General features: G+C 34.5%; 2 protein-coding genes across 3 annotated transcripts; one reads left to right on the top strand and one right to left on the bottom strand.

Moving 5' to 3' along the window:
* The first annotated feature begins 916 nt into the window (after positions 1 to 916).
* LOC114288476 (haloacid dehalogenase-like hydrolase domain-containing protein Sgpp) lies at positions 917 to 5,351 on the top strand. 2 transcript variants are annotated; one of them, XM_028231984.2, is made up of 5 exons: positions 917 to 1,830; positions 3,460 to 3,574; positions 3,767 to 3,918; positions 3,997 to 4,258; positions 4,877 to 5,351. In XM_028231984.2, exons 1-5 carry the CDS (start codon positions 1,796 to 1,798, stop codon positions 5,054 to 5,056), a joined length of 744 nt encoding a protein of 247 aa, XP_028087785.1. In that variant the 5' UTR covers positions 917 to 1,795; the 3' UTR covers positions 5,057 to 5,351. The 2 variants fall into 2 exon arrangements, with proteins under 2 accessions (XP_028087785.1, XP_028087784.1); XM_028231983.2 differs by having other exon boundaries at positions 1,595 to 1,830; positions 3,457 to 3,574.
* A 422-nt stretch (positions 5,352 to 5,773) lies between these two features.
* On the bottom strand, positions 5,774 to 13,512 carry LOC114288475 (phragmoplastin DRP1E). Its single transcript, XM_082902179.1, has 15 exons — positions 13,134 to 13,512; positions 12,747 to 12,810; positions 11,803 to 11,910; positions 11,011 to 11,112; positions 10,339 to 10,389; positions 10,150 to 10,211; positions 9,449 to 9,539; positions 9,263 to 9,327; positions 8,736 to 8,930; positions 8,506 to 8,625; positions 8,335 to 8,405; positions 7,723 to 7,948; positions 7,175 to 7,225; positions 6,721 to 7,089; positions 5,774 to 6,134 (listed from the first exon to the last, which is right to left on the bottom strand). The coding sequence occupies exons 1-15, from the start codon at positions 13,260 to 13,262 to the stop codon at positions 6,006 to 6,008; spliced, it is 1,833 nt and encodes a 610-aa protein (XP_082758305.1). The 5' UTR covers positions 13,263 to 13,512; the 3' UTR covers positions 5,774 to 6,005.
* Between the last annotated feature and the right edge of the window lie 1,782 nt (positions 13,513 to 15,294).

Consider the following 15,294-nt stretch of genomic DNA (forward strand, 5'->3'; position numbering starts at 1 on the left):
AGACTAATTTTTTTTTTTTTAACCTATTTGAACCTACCTATTTGAAAGGGAACCGGTCAACCGGTTGGTCAACCGGCCGGACATCCGACTGGTTGACCGGTTGGTCTCCCCCAACGATAAAGCACAGTAAAATAGTGAAATTTGGAACCTGTTCTCACTTTAATGAATTTTTTGTTTCATTCTCATTTTGATAACAATTTGCTGAAACCATTGGAGTTCCAAAAAGTAACTTTTTCACTAAATTTCAAATCTGATGCAATGTTTGGTGAACCGTTAGAGATGGCCTTAGTGAAGAAATTAAGTAAAAATACGTTTGCTTTGATGATAGTATCATAGATGATTAGTAATGAGATTGTTAAATTATTTTTACATTAAAAAAAACTAAAACAAACATGTGCATTTGGTAAAAAAAATTAATTTAAATTTAAAAAAATATTTATATAAAATAGATTCAATCCCCTCACTATTTTTTTCCCCCCACTATTTTTCTAATTACGTCTAAAACTCAGCCAAACTACTCCCCCTACTAAGAGAGATTACTAAATCTCTTGGACTATCAATCCAACCTCTCATTTCACTACCAAAAATGCTGTGGTTAAAACCCACAACCATGATAGTCTAATCCAACCACTCAAATCGCACATGGATTGATTGGTCAGTATTTTATACAATTCTATTTGTTAAAAGTCTTTTAATATTATGTCTAGAATTTTAAAAAAAATTGAATTTCTTTTTCTTTTTCTTCACAAATTCAAGACCACAACTTAAAATTGTGTACTTGTGCATTCTCATCATCTATGCCACTTAACTAAATTTTTTAACTAATGTGACCTGAGATCAAACACAACTTAAAATTGTATACTCGTGCTTTCGCATCATCTGTGCTATTTAATTAAGATTTTCAATTAATGGGGCTGTACATTCTTTTTCTATGACATAAAATTTTAATTGGTTCATTCCACCATTTAATATAAGATTTTATAAATAAATCCAAGATACGTGTAATTACTTGTAAATTATATATATCGGTTAAACACAAATATTTTTACGTTATTCCCCAAAAATTATATTAAAATAAAGATTCATTCTTATGTACAACTCGTTAAATACTAACAACTTATGTGAATTAATATAACTTTATATGGTAGTCGATAATATTTATAATTTGATCAACGTGTTAACAAACATTAGGGTAGCATTGAAATAAAAGTGAAATAGAATAATTATTTTATTATAATATTTATTTTTATATTTTATTTACTAAAAATAATAATAAGTAAATAAATTTGAGGGAAAAAAAAATCCAACTTTTAACCATTGTAACAAAATAAACTTGAATTTTTTATTTTATCAATTTAAATCTTAAATTTTTGATTTGATTTTAATCTATAAATCATTTGTTATTTTCATTAAGCAAAATCGATGGAAAAATAATATTTTATTCGATAAATTTAATGAAAATGTATTTTAGATATTTTATGTATATTTTGTTTAATAACTAAATATTTTTTTTCTATCAATTTTACGTAACAAAAATAAATAAATAATTTAGATTAAAAATAAATTCAAATTTATAAAATTCAAATTTTATATTATTAAAATGGTCCTTTTTTTTCTTCGTTCCTTTTTTTTTTTGTAATTGTTGCTAAATTTATGAATGATAGACACTTCTTCTTGATTGATTCCATGTAATATTCCCTTCGATCAGCTATCAAATACCCATTTCGCAGACAACAAACAAACTTGCGTTGAGAACCCGCTTTGAAAATCCTTCACGAATCACAACCATCGTATCATGACATCTTCTTCAATTGAAAACTCAGTGGACAGGTGATTATACATACACATTTGAATCTCAATTTTCATGTTTCTTCAAGATCGATACAATATTTCATCTGGGTTGTGTTTGTTTCTTTCGTTTATTTTATCTACACACCACAACTGCTTCAAATTTTTTGAGTTTGTTTTGTTCCACTGCAACCCAATTCATACCCATTAGAATCCCCATTTCGTATGGATCATATGGTTTTTTTTTTCTTTTTATTTTGTATGATTGTGCTCGTAAACATTACAAGAATCTCCTATATTTTTGTACTACTTTAATGTTTCTTGAATGATTGAGCTCGTACTTTGTGTTTGTGAATTCGCATTTGCAGAAATACACATTTCTGATTGAGTTCGTACTTTGTTGTGTTCCTTCTTCAATCGCATAGTATTTCTAGACATCTTTCATTCACTTTCGATGCATTTGGATTGAGGGATTTATTGAGAAAAGAAAAGAAAAAAATTGAGAAAAAGAGATATCTCATCACTTGTTTGGATGATTAAATTGATGAGGGAAAAAAAAAAAGAAAAAATAAATCGTAAGAAAAAATAAATCTCTTGGAACTCATGTTTTGATTCAACTAAAATTGTTCTTTAGCAAAAAAAAAAAATTTAATTATAATACTTCAATTACCCATCTAAATACAAAGCAAATAAAATAGTGAGGAACTACAATCATTTCCACACCCCCCCCCCCCCCCCCCCCCCCCCCCCCTCTCAACTAGATGTGAAATCATATCCTTACCATACCAAGTGGACTGTTTGTGATTAAAAATAACTAGATTTCGAACTGGTGTCTTGGCCTAGTGGTAATAAAACAGTGTATTAGCAGTGACAAATGCATATACTATTAAAAATAAAATAGAAAACTAGGTTTGAAGGCAAAGGGGACTCTGCGAAGCTTGTTATTTTATACTGCCTTAGATGTATAGATATTGACATATGTATGTATGCAGAGAATGCTTTTTGATTTCTTTTGGTGAGGAAACTTTTGTCTAAAGAAAAAAGTGTGCATTAGCCTTTTATGTGGTATATGTCCCAATAATGCCAATGGGAGGTTGCGATTTCAGGATTATATATTCAACATGTGTGGTGGGATATTAAGTCATGATAATATCATCCAGCTAGGTCAAATTTTGATCTATGAAATATTGAAATGTTCACTCTATTTTGGCTTCCCTTTAAACAGGGTATAATAGTAGTGACAAATGCATGATTCCAACTTTCGGGGAGGTGAATATTAAATAAGGAGACGCGTATTAAATTTCTAAAAAATCTTAGGGGGCCAAACCTATACAGTTTGATAATATTCATAATGGGTTTTCCTAGAAATTTTTTGACGCGGTTGGAAGAGCGTCTCGTCGTAGGAATAATTGCTACCTCTAGTTTGCACTCTCTTTTGAATTACTAATTCCCTTGTGTTAGTTCATTCACGGCTGGTTTGAGTACTAACCACCAACTGATCTGGTAAATGAAAGCACATCAATCAGTGCCATCGCAATCTTAATATTGATCTCATGGTATGGGGGTAGAGCAGCTGACATGAGTTGGCTACACAGAGCAGAAGAAAATTTCAGATTCATTGACATTTTTGAGTGTTTTTTAACTTATTATTGCATTCGTTTTGTGCAGCAGCTCTTGTTCTCTCTCTAGACTTGCTCCTCTCGAAGCAGTACTCTTCGATGTTGATGGAACTCTGTGTGATACAGATCCCATCCACCACCAGGCTTTCAGTGTAATGCTTCAAGAGGTAAATCTATTTTTCTTCCATTTTAATGGTTTATTGGCATGGTCTTTCCATCGACAAATCAAATATATCCAAAAATATTTTTTTAAAAAAAATTATATGTTTTATGTGAATGACAAGTGAACCCTCTTTATAATTTCATGACTATTCTTTGTTTTATGTTCTTTTTCAACGAACTGTTTGGTCGTTTAACAGATAGGTTTCAATGGTGGGGTTCCAATTACTGAGGAATTCTTTATTGAGAACATTGCTGGGAGGCATAACAGCGACATTTCTACACGTCTCTTCCCTGATGATTACGAACAGAGCATAAAATTCTTGGAAGATAAGGAAACTATGTTTCGAAGGTAAATTCCACTCTCCTTCTCTAACTTAATTTTTTTTCTAAATATCCAAACTTATAATTTATCTCGTGGAGAAAACAGACTTGCAAAGGATAAATTGAAGCCGATAGATGGCCTTTACAAACTGACAAAATGGGTTGAAGATCATGGTTTGAAACGGGCTGCTGTGACTAATGCTCCTAAACCAAATGCTGAACTAATGATCTCAGCTCTCGGACTTTCTGATTTCTTCGATACTGTTGTTCTTGGGAGCGATTGTGAACGTGCGAAACCATTCCCAGATCCCTACTTGAAGGCTCTTGAAATACTCAAGGTGTCAAAGGATCACACTTTTGTCTGTGAGGTTCGACTTCTATCATACCCTTCTATTTTCTACTGTTAATCTGCTAATCTTCCTACTAGGGCTGCAAACAAACAAAGTTATTCATGAATAGCTCGAACTCAGCTAAACTAAAGCTCATTTGTGCTCAGTTCGTTTACTCAATGAACGAGCTTGAACTTTTAGGCTCGTTTAGTAATCAAGCCAAGCTCCAGTAGCCCAAGCTTCGCTTGATAAGGCTCGTGAACATAAGCAATATGAATTGATATTTATTTTTATTTTTTAATATATCAAATATAATTTTATTAATTTATTTTATTTCTCCATTTATGTTTTGTAGATTTATTATCAATATGAGCATTCTTTTATTTTGCTCATAGTTTGTGATTAATTTAAGTTTAATTTTTCCTTCCAAGCTTGGTTTGTTTATGTAATCAAATTGACTCAAGCAAAGCTCAAATTTCTCAAATACTTGACAAACCGAGATCAATCTTGATTTTTTAGGCTCAACTTGAGCTTGACTTAGCTGAAGCTAAACTAATTTTTTTAGCAGACTAAGCTCAAACACCCCAAAGCTCTGCTCAGCTCAACTCATTTGCAGTTTTTCTATAACTATGGTATATTTGTTTTGTTTTTTTTCAGGATTCTGTTTCTGGAATTAAAGCTGGGGTGGCAGCTGGGATGCCGGTTGTTGGTTTAAAGACCAGGAATCCAGAACATTTGCTGATGGAAGCGAAGCCTGCGCTTCTAATAAAGGATTATGAGGACCCAAAATTGTGGGCAGCATTGGAAGAGCTTGATAGGAAGGCAGGTGCGGCTTGAGATGATTGTATATCATCATAGCAACTAGCGGAGTAGAAAATACTGCAGAAAAAATCAGAGGGCCACTCTGAATAATTATATATGCTGGAGAGGAGCTGTTGCATCCTTTTAAATAATTCGTAGACACAATTTATGAACTTATTATACCATTCATATTGTTTAGTGAATGATGGTGGCATGAAGATGAGTTTTGGAATCATTACTAATGGAAACACATTCAGATGAGTTTTGGAATCATTATTTCTTCTGTATTCCCTTGGACCCAAAGAAATGGAAGTTGAATAATTTATAATAATCAATATGTATAATGTTCTTAGATTATTCTTTAGATATGGGTCCCTATTACGCCTACCTTTTGGTGGATCCACTTTAAACTTCACCTTCATGATTTGAGCCATTCATTCTGTAAAACTTAACAAAAATATTATATATGCTAAAAAGAAGTGAAATCAATTTGTTTTGAAAAAGGATAATTTAGTCTCACAATCATATTTGATGTCAATTCTTTTTAAAACATATGTAATCTTATTATATAATTATTGATATCCAAATAATTTATTTGATCTACTCTACGAGTCCTAAGAGCAATTTAAATCATGAATATAGGCCCAGAGTGAGCCCAATCTCCATTTATAATGTTCTAAAATGCACAAGATGTTATTATATTATTCTAGTGAATCCTGTTTCATATATCAAAGTTTCTGCATGTCAAAAAAATGAAAAACTGCTAATCCAACGAAGTATAGCACAAAATCCAAATGAAGGAGAGAAACAAGTTATATGTCACAATGTTTCAGCATCCAAACTCAAGAAAACTATTATAAGCTTGCAAAGCTAAAAGAGGGACCATAAACTGAACAAAATCAAAACAATCATAAATCTTCATTGCCATATTATGAAGGAATCGCTCTATACATGCATGAATGATGCATATCCATCTTGCTCATCTTCATCTAGTCCATAACACAGAATCAATTTCATCCCTGGCAGACTTGTATAATTCAAGCCTCCTTCCACATTGCTGCCTCCTCTCCATTAACACCGGATCTTCATCAAGCAATTCTGCAAGCTGCCGGCCCTATACAGTAACAAAACCATTCAATCAACAAATGATTGTCACCAGTAAAAAATATTATCACCTGAAATTAGCAGTTGAACACTCCATGAATTCTGAGAGGAGTCAATGAAAATATATGTTATGCTGGTATGATTGGAAATATTTTTGTTTTCTTTGTTTTCAGAAACAAAAATAAATAAATAATAAAAATCAAAATCAAGAAGAGTTATGCAAAGCAAGCCTCCTTCTCTGGAAACTTCGGATTTGTTTAGTTGTGTTTATGTTTTTGTTTAGAAACAAAACAATGAAAACTTCTAAAACACCTATCATTTTCATATTGTTTTCATTTTTGTGAGAAAACAGATTTCAAAGTTCAAGGATAACTTTTTATTGTTTCTTAAAAAGTGGGTTGTTTTCAAAAATTATTTCCCAAAAACAGTTTTTGAAAACAGTTTGCCAAACAAATTTAACGTTTTCACGTTGAACCTGATCATTATCCTACCTATTGTGCATTAAAGAGGGTGAAGGAGAGAGGGAGGGACTGTCACGTGTGTGCTTGGAAAGGTGGGGGTTGCATTGGTCGAAAGTGCAGATAATTGTTGTATACCTCCTTTTTCCCAATTTGTGTATAGAAGTGGTCGAGTAAAGACTGCTTTGCCTCCCGAATTTGACAATACACCACAGCTTTCGGAATGGTATTCCTGAGAGTCTCCAACACCATCACAACATAAGACGAAACATTTGATCCTATCCTCCGGAAATGACCCTCTGTGTAGCGGTCCACAGAAGAGGCAGCTGGAATCCCTCCCTTATCCACTTCCTGAGGGAGTCTGCGGAAAAAATCCACAGTCAGGTATGAGGACTCCATGTCCACCATTCGCAACACTGTCTTTTTACTGTCATCACGGAACCTCTCCAATGCTTCATTGGCAGCTGCTGCTATGTCCGCTTGGAGAGTTGGAAAACGTTTCAACTCCTGCGTGACAAAAAATATAAACTTACATCACATATTATTAGGTCCTTGCATTAAAGGAAACCAGTATCATTCCCATATATCAAACCTGAGTTTCTCCGATTGACTTTCTCACAAGCTCCTTCAAAATGAAGTGTACCTACAACAATGCCAATTAATGGTTTTCAATACATCTTATCAACTCAACAACAGAGACCGGGAAAGCATCATATGAAAATTATGTTATTTCATAGCAATGGAAAAGTATTGATGTCTGCAGAAGCTTTTTCAGCTATATTACATGTTAAAATGCTCATGTAAATAACAATCAGTACGTAGATTTTGATTACTTTGTTCAAATTTCGAATGACTCCAATAATTTTGGCAACAACTCCATTCTTATTCTAAAAAATGAATATATGCTTCAATCAGTGAAGAAATGGAATGATTTCATTTCCAACTGTTTGCAAAGCACCCCATAATAACATCCGACAAAGCTTCCTTTCTCATAATAAATAATTACAATGAAATCAATACCCCCCCCCCCCCCCCCCCTCAAAAAAAAAAAAAAAAAGGAGCACATAACGAGCACATTTTCCATCTACAAAGGAAATCATACTAGCAATAAAGAGAGAAAACAAGATAACAAGCTCTTACAGCATCCACTGAAGCTTCTGCTGGGCCTTTAAAATAATTAAGGGCCCCTTCAATAAGGCGTCGGTAACCTTGCTCCGGTGCAATCAGATGAGGTTGGTATCCATCTGCCTCTGAAACCACTTTCCTTACATTCTGCAGTGAAAGGTGACGATCAAATGGAAGCTTCCTTAAAGCAGCAGGCAACTGATAGTCAAAAACTCCGTAAATCCGATCTCCGCCGGGTCGCCTGAGAATAAAATGAGGATTATTATCAGGTTTAAAGGTTCCTCAAACTTCTTTCACCAAGCAGATGGAGACAAAGGATTATGATCTAAAGAAAATGTGACTGGTTCTTTTTCTGAGGTGGTGGTGGTATTTTGTTTGGGGTGGGAGAGTTGGGGAAACAGGGGGGCGGGGGGAAGAAAAAGTACCTTGTTTGGTTTAGTTTTTGAAAACTGTTTTTGATTTTTTGATTTTTCATGTTTTTATGTCTTTAGATACCCCTAAAAAATAAAATATTTGTGAAGAAATCTGAAAATTGTTCACTAAAAACAAAAAAAACCCACGGAAAAAAACCACAGAGACGTGCTGGGTTCTTTTTTTTCCACATTTTTCACAGATATTACATCTTACCCTCCATCAAGGTGCTCCTTAAATATCCGATCAAATGCACGGCAAAGCTCTAAGATGGTGTATAACTGGGCCTGCCAAAATAGAAAACAAAACCCATCCAGTAAAACAAATTTGAGTATGAACCAAAATATATCATTGCATAAATAAACGAGGCAAATATAAGCTCCCTACCCCTGCATCAACAGCAACTGTTCTACCAAGGTGGTTCAACTCTGCTTCAAGTTCGTTAATGCTTTGGTTAATCAATGACATAATACCTGGTATGCGAGCCTTGATGACAGACTCTAGTTGCTGAAACAAAATACACTCTAGGTGATAACAAGCCCTTCTATATATACTATCTCAAAAAATAAATGAAACATTCAAGATATTTATTTAAATGCAATTAAGACCAACTATACCTTAGAGAGAAGTTTTGCAAGATATTCCGAACCCATTCTGCTGGCTAAGTGTCCATAGTCAGGATTGGTGGCAAAGAATTCACGCTCCCTACGCCTAGAATCAAGCATGTCAACATTTCTATTTATATCAGCCTGTGAACGGTTTACAATTCCAACCCAAGGATGCTGCAGTCGGTAAGATCTTCCTTCAAGAACCTGCAACATAATACAAACCAATATTGAGAAAATGAGAGACCCAGTATTCTGCATCCATGCATTTTTTATGGTATAAGTTTATAGATCTTGCTCCACAAAATTTACAAATGCATGAGATGAAAGGATACAAAAAATTGCAAAGTAGAAGTGATTTTTGGAATGATAATTAGACGGTTACTCATAACACTTGTATTGACAATGGCCAAGTAAATGATCTCCCCTGCAATGGATTCTAAGAAAACAGTCGAATAAGAGTTCTTAACTCTCCACCAAGAACAAGTCCAGTTTTCTGCATTTCTAAACAATACTTGTTACAAGGTAAGAGAACTTACATCTAATGCATTTGTTCCCCTGTCCATCAAATCAAGCTTTGTCAGCACACCAAATGTCCTTTCACCTATGCATTAACCATGCAATCATACAATAAGAAAAACAAAAACAAAAAATATAGTGGCAACAATACAACCCAACCAAGAGTAATGCATTAGGTAAAAAATATGAACAATATGCAGAAGTACCATTAGGATCAACTTCTCGAGCAAGCTTGATAGCATCAGATGTTGCGACATCTTGATTGGCTGGAGTTATGGCTAGGATAATGCAATTTGGCTGCAACCCAAGAACCACATATTCATAAATTAACAAAGTTCAGCATCCCATCTAAACTACAAGAAATTGTAGAAAAAAATGATCTTATGCCTGCTTGATGAAGAATCACAACAGGAATTTCAAACAGGGAGGTGTATGAAAGAAAAAAATTAGCTATTGCCATTTCAACACCTGTATGCTGCGTAGAATCTGACAAACTACACCTATAAAGCATTTATTTTGAGCAAAGAGATTACAAAATTGTTTCTCTCGGAAATAATTAACACTCTGTATGAGATTCCAAATTATGGGATTCATGAAGTATCATTATGCATTGCTTACAAAAGAAACCTTTTATTATTAACTTGCAAAAAGAAACCGTAGGGCAGGAATACTACAAAAATAAATCAGCCGCTTCAATTTTATTCTTCATTACCTTCTCCCCTTTTATGAGGTCTCCCTCAATTGTATTACAACCGAGAAAAACAAAGAAGATATGCATACACTACTGATTTGTTTTTGGATTTACCTAAATTTGATGCACATTGTTTAGCATTATTAAATGTACATATGCATGTATGTACATATTTAGATGTATATATAACTATACAGTTATATATGTTCCCATTACCTTCTCTACATAAGAGTGAACCATGTTTTCAATGTCTTGAACAATACTCTCTGGCTGTCCCTCTGTCAATAACCAACAACTTGTAGTTCACATTAGAATTTAGAGGGATAAAATACTTGTGAATAATGAAGTTTTTAACACTTCATTATGGGCAGGCCGAAAATAATAAGGAATGGGAGAAAATCATACCTACGGCAACTTTAGTTAGACCAGGTAAATCTATCAATGTTAAGTTAACAACTGCCAAGCAAAATGGTCCATGAATATCCATCAGATAAAAATGAAGTGTTAAAAACAAAGAGATAAACATGTCATAAATTCTTAACAGCGGATCATGAAGAATTAGACAATAACATAAAAACAGCAGCAATCCCCTAAAAATTCCATGTATGGTTCATTGGACAATATTGGTATCTAGGTATATTGATAAGAAATCAATGCATAAATAGATTTTTTTTCCCCCAAACATATAGTATAATTCAAATTGCAAGTGATACATGCAACATCAACATATTGAGTACATGACCTAGATCATTACACTCTGAACTATTTATTGACGCATTATTTTCAAACAAACAAAAATGTAATTCAATGCGTCAAACATAAATGTAGATGGGAAAATAAAATCGCCAAGCAAAAAAATGTACGAAACAAGTACATTAGAAAACGATGGAGGGCCATGTGGTAAAGATGATAATGTTACTTATCACCTAACTTATTGCTTAAAAATCTATTGCCATGTAAATTTTATTGCAAACCCGCTACATAGACTAACAAAGTTGGCTAGATGGGACAATAGCACACCACCTGTTTAATAATTTGAATCATAAAAAAGGGGGAAATAAAAAATTCATGAATCACCATTGGGCGAGTAGATGCTGAGATTAATAGGAAGTGGAGAAATATGTTTTGTCTTGCCAGTCACTCTGTCTGTTTCATCTTGAATTTCTTTCTGTACTAAAGCTGCATAAAAAAATTCAGAGATAACTTTAGTTAAAAAGTAAAAAGAATTTCTATTTCATGAGAAACCAAGCAAGCAATCAACCACATATGAGAAATATTATCTTTGTTAATATACATAAACATGCACAATGATATTGCCAGTCAACAAACAAATGCACAAGTAATATTACTAGAAATGACATAGCAAAATTGTACCATCAATCTGGTCTCTCAATCATAGAACTTAAATAACAAGTAACGATGTAAAACAGATAAAATAAAATAAAAAGGTGGAAAATACAGAAGATTGTTTAAAGTTGCCTATAAAGACATGGATATATGGAGGCATATTTATCTTTGTGTGTGCTTTCATACTTTCGTGCAGTGACAGTGAGAAGGAAAAAAGGTTCAGAAGTAATTGCCTAAAGTAATTTCCAATATTTGGCATCGACATATGAGTTAGTGCATTCCAATAAGGGTTTACAGATGTATAAAGACTTACCTTCCAACTCCTTTACAAAAGAGGTCCATAATTCGTATTCCTAAATAACTAAGAACATAATATTGTTGACAAAACAGGTAAATTAAAAGCTTGACAACATAAAGCATCTTTTTTTTTGGGGATACTTTCATTGGAACTGATCCAACTGGAATAACAAAAACATGAAACAGTGAAACCAAATCACGACATATGCATAAGATATGACATACAAAAGTCTGTGAATTTTTTGTTCGCCTGGTGAAGAAACTGGGCATACTCCTCTTGTCCTTGCTCTGTCTTGTGTAATTGCAACACCAAAGGCCTCCTAGTCACAATCCCTGAAATTATTACATAACTAGTGAGGTAATCCAAGCTAATCAATTACTACAAAACTTTCTGTCATATTGATCGCTGAGAAACTGAAAATAAAAAATTTATTGAGAAAAATGCAACCACTTGAATCATTTCTCCAGTTAAAAAAAGGTGTCAACTCAAACTACAACTTGTAGCCACATCTTTTTAGGCTTTTAGGTCCTAAATTATGATCAAATTCAATTTTAACCAAAAAAAACAAATCGACTTCAATTACACAAAGGAAAATGCGTGGTAGCTCGAGAGTGGGTTGGCTCGAACGGCTCGACAGCCCAAAACGACATCGTTTTGAGCTGTTTTTTTTTTTTTTTCCTTCTTCTTCTTCGTCGTGCTGGTCTGAAACCAGAGGGAGAGGAGAGGGAGAGGGAGAGAGAGAGAGAGAGAGAGGAGGCAGGTCGTCCGTCGCAGCCTTCCGCCGTCGCCTCTGCCCGATCGTCGCAGCCCCGCATCAGCCGATCGTTGTCGCAGCCTCCGCGCCTCCGCCCCTCCTCCGCCTTCGCCCCGCCTCCGCCTCCACCCCGATATGTTGGCCCCCTCCTGTCCCTCCTCCTCCTCCTCCTCCGCTCTCCTCCAGCCTCTCTCTCTCCCTCCTCCTCCTTCTCTCTCACTTTTCGAGCCAATTTCGAGCCGAAGCTCTCGAGCTACCAATCGCTACCGTTACACAAATGTCCACAACCGGAAGACATAAAATTTGGCTTAAATTTCATTTTTTATCTTCTCTCAACAACCAAACATGCCATTAATCAAAATCAAAACCTCAAAAAATAATTTTTTTTTAAAAAAAATTATAGGAATTGGTTACCTGATCCCCTTGGGAGAAAATCCCTACCAACAATGCTCTCCAACACTGAAGATTTCCCAGAACTCTACAAAACCACATAATAAAAAAAACACGCACACAATTCACAAATCAAACCTGACAAAAATATACAAATACAAGATCAACAATAAATATATATATACACACACAAACACACATAGAGTGAATGCGTGTGCGTGATTCACATACATGCATATATATACCTTTACAAAACACATCATGAACAACAGCACAAATCAAAGGTAACTAAGGATAACAAGAAGAAACACAAACTCTGATATATACACATACAGAGAGAGACTGCGTGATGAACAGAACGAATAACATCCATAAAAAGCGATCTTAGAGAGAGAGAGAGAGAGAGAGAACCTGACCGCCGACGACGACGATGGTAGGAAGAGAGTCCCAGAGAGTAGGCAAGGCATTGTCGGCGCCATAGTCGCCGAGGACCGTACATGCCTTCTGGATGCGATTGACGAGTCCGATAACACTCTCCATCGCCGGAAAATCGAGGACTCCGTCGTCCGATACAGAAACCCTACGGCGGCGATGGCTGGAGCGAACAATTATGGAAGAGACGATATAGACGGAGATATACGCAGAAGCACAGAGGAAGAAGAAGAGAGTGAAGAAAGCTATTTTTCTTTTTTTGTAATTAATAATTAATTAATTAATAGTATTTTTTGACTTGGGAGAGACGGTTATGTTGTGCGTGGTGCGTGTTGGCTGGTTGGTTATGAGTTGGTCTAAAGGCATATTGCGCCACGTTAGCAGTTTTTATAGTGGGGCTTGTGACTTTAGGGGGACTTTCAAATGTTTTGAAAATAGGGTCTTTGGCGGGCTGCTTTTAAGTAATTTGGTTTCATTATGGGTATCATTGTCTGCGAGGTACATTCTGCACTTTTTAAAAGTGTGTGATGTAGAAATTATTATTAATAATTGGGGGAATTATATTTGAGTGGAACAGAAAAAAAAAAATATATATATATATATAAATATGAAGGAATGTAAATTACTCTGTTTATTTGTAATTTTTTAAATTTATTTTTTAGAAAATTTATTTTTTTATTTTTTATATTTTTTATTTTTACTGAATTTTTTTAATATTTTAAGTAATTTTTAAAATTTTTAAACACTCTTAACATAAATACACTTAGAAAATATATTATTTGTAACCAAAAAATATTAAAAAATTCACTAAATATCAAAAATACAAAAAAAAAATTAATATATTTTTCGTATTTTGTGTATTTATTAATTTTTAAAAATATTTTTTTATAAATAATTTACTATTTAGATACATCTAAGTAAGGTATATCTAAAAAAGCAAAAAAAATTGTTTAAAATTTAAAAATTATTTCACTAAAAACAAAAAAATTCAATTTGCAAAAAACTAAAACCAAAGACATTAAATGATATGTATACGCTACAACTCTTCACTTGCACTTTATAATACAATAATTTGTACCAATATATTGTTATAATTTTTTTTTTCTTTCTGTTTCACTGCTCTATAATTTCTCCCTTAATAAATTAAGGCCTCATGTTCCCTGAGTTGGCGCGCATTTGTTTCGTTGAGTAACTCCCCCTTGATTGATGTAGTAGTCTAACCTTTGAGGACAATTGTTCCTAAAGTGCCATTCTTGGCCACATTCGTAGCCCCTTCTAGCCCCTTCCCTACCACGTTGTTCAGGATTGTATCCTTGCTGTTGTTGTGGCCCCTTAGCATAGGGTACCGAAGTAGCAGGGATCTTATTGTTCCTTGAGAGTCCTCTGCTTCTTTGCTGGTTGGCTCTGGACTGTTGACCGTGAGTCTTTGCAGTGTCCATCTTCTCTCTTTATAAAGTCAGAGCCCTATCTACTACCTGTGCATAAGTAGGTAGCTGTACTGCAACCAACTTGTCTCGGGTTCCCGAGTCAAGTCTGCACTCAAAGCGCCTTACCTTGTCTGTTTCATTTGCCACTATAGTTGTGGCATGGCAAGAAAAGGCCTCAAATCGATTGGAATATTCTGTCGCAGTCATGCCCCTTTGTTTTAGTTGGAGAAATTCTTGGATCACCTCCTGCCTTATCGAGTTTGGAAAGTACTTTTCCATAAAAAAATTCCTCGAACTGTCTCCAAGATAGCTCTGCCACTTGACGGCTTTCCTTAATCATTGTCCACCAGAAATCGGCCTCCCCGTCGAAGAGAAATGAGGCGAGGGACACTTAGTCCTACTCGTTCTGAATTTCTAGCGACTCTAATATTTTCTTCACTTGCCTTATCCAAGCCACAGCTGTGAAGGGATTGGGTTCTTCAAAAAAAATTTGGGGCCTGAGTTTTTGAAATTTCGCTATTAATTATGCCTTGTTGTTTTCACGTCTGGGTTGGTTTCTTAGTTCATTAGTAATTGCCCGAACAAAGTTCATGACATCACTATTGTTGTTGTTGTTGTTGTTGTCATTGTTGTTGTCATTGGATCCATTAGCCCCAGTTCTTTATGCCATTTTCTGTATGAAGGATATTGTCGTTACACCCTTTATTTATTTA

This window comes from Camellia sinensis, chromosome 13, assembly GCF_055761805.1.
Source record: "Camellia sinensis isolate YWXY chromosome 13, ASM5576180v1, whole genome shotgun sequence".
Taxonomy (NCBI): domain Eukaryota; kingdom Viridiplantae; phylum Streptophyta; class Magnoliopsida; order Ericales; family Theaceae; genus Camellia; species Camellia sinensis.

Excerpts from the sequence above, each read along its gene's own strand:
- LOC114288476 (XM_028231983.2), top strand. The coding sequence starts at position 1,796 with ATGACATCTTCTTCAATTGAAAACTCAGTGGACAG. Across the intron at positions 3,575-3,766 it reads TCAGTGTAATGCTTCAAGAG|ATAGGTTTCAATGGTGGGGT; the intron begins GTAAATCTATTT and ends GTCGTTTAACAG. Across the intron at positions 4,259-4,876 it reads ATCACACTTTTGTCTGTGAG|GATTCTGTTTCTGGAATTAA; the intron begins GTTCGACTTCTA and ends GTTTTTTTTCAG.
- LOC114288475 (XM_082902179.1), bottom strand. The coding sequence starts at position 13,262 with ATGGAGAGTGTTATCGGACTCGTCAATCGCATCCAGAAGGCATGTACG. Across the intron at positions 12,811-13,133 it reads TCGTCGTCGTCGGCGGTCAG|AGTTCTGGGAAATCTTCAGT; the intron begins GTTCTCTCTCTC and ends GTGGTTTTGTAG. Across the intron at positions 9,540-10,149 it reads TTCACTCTTATGTAGAGAAG|CCAAATTGCATTATCCTAGC; the intron begins GTAATGGGAACA and ends CTTGGGTTGCAG.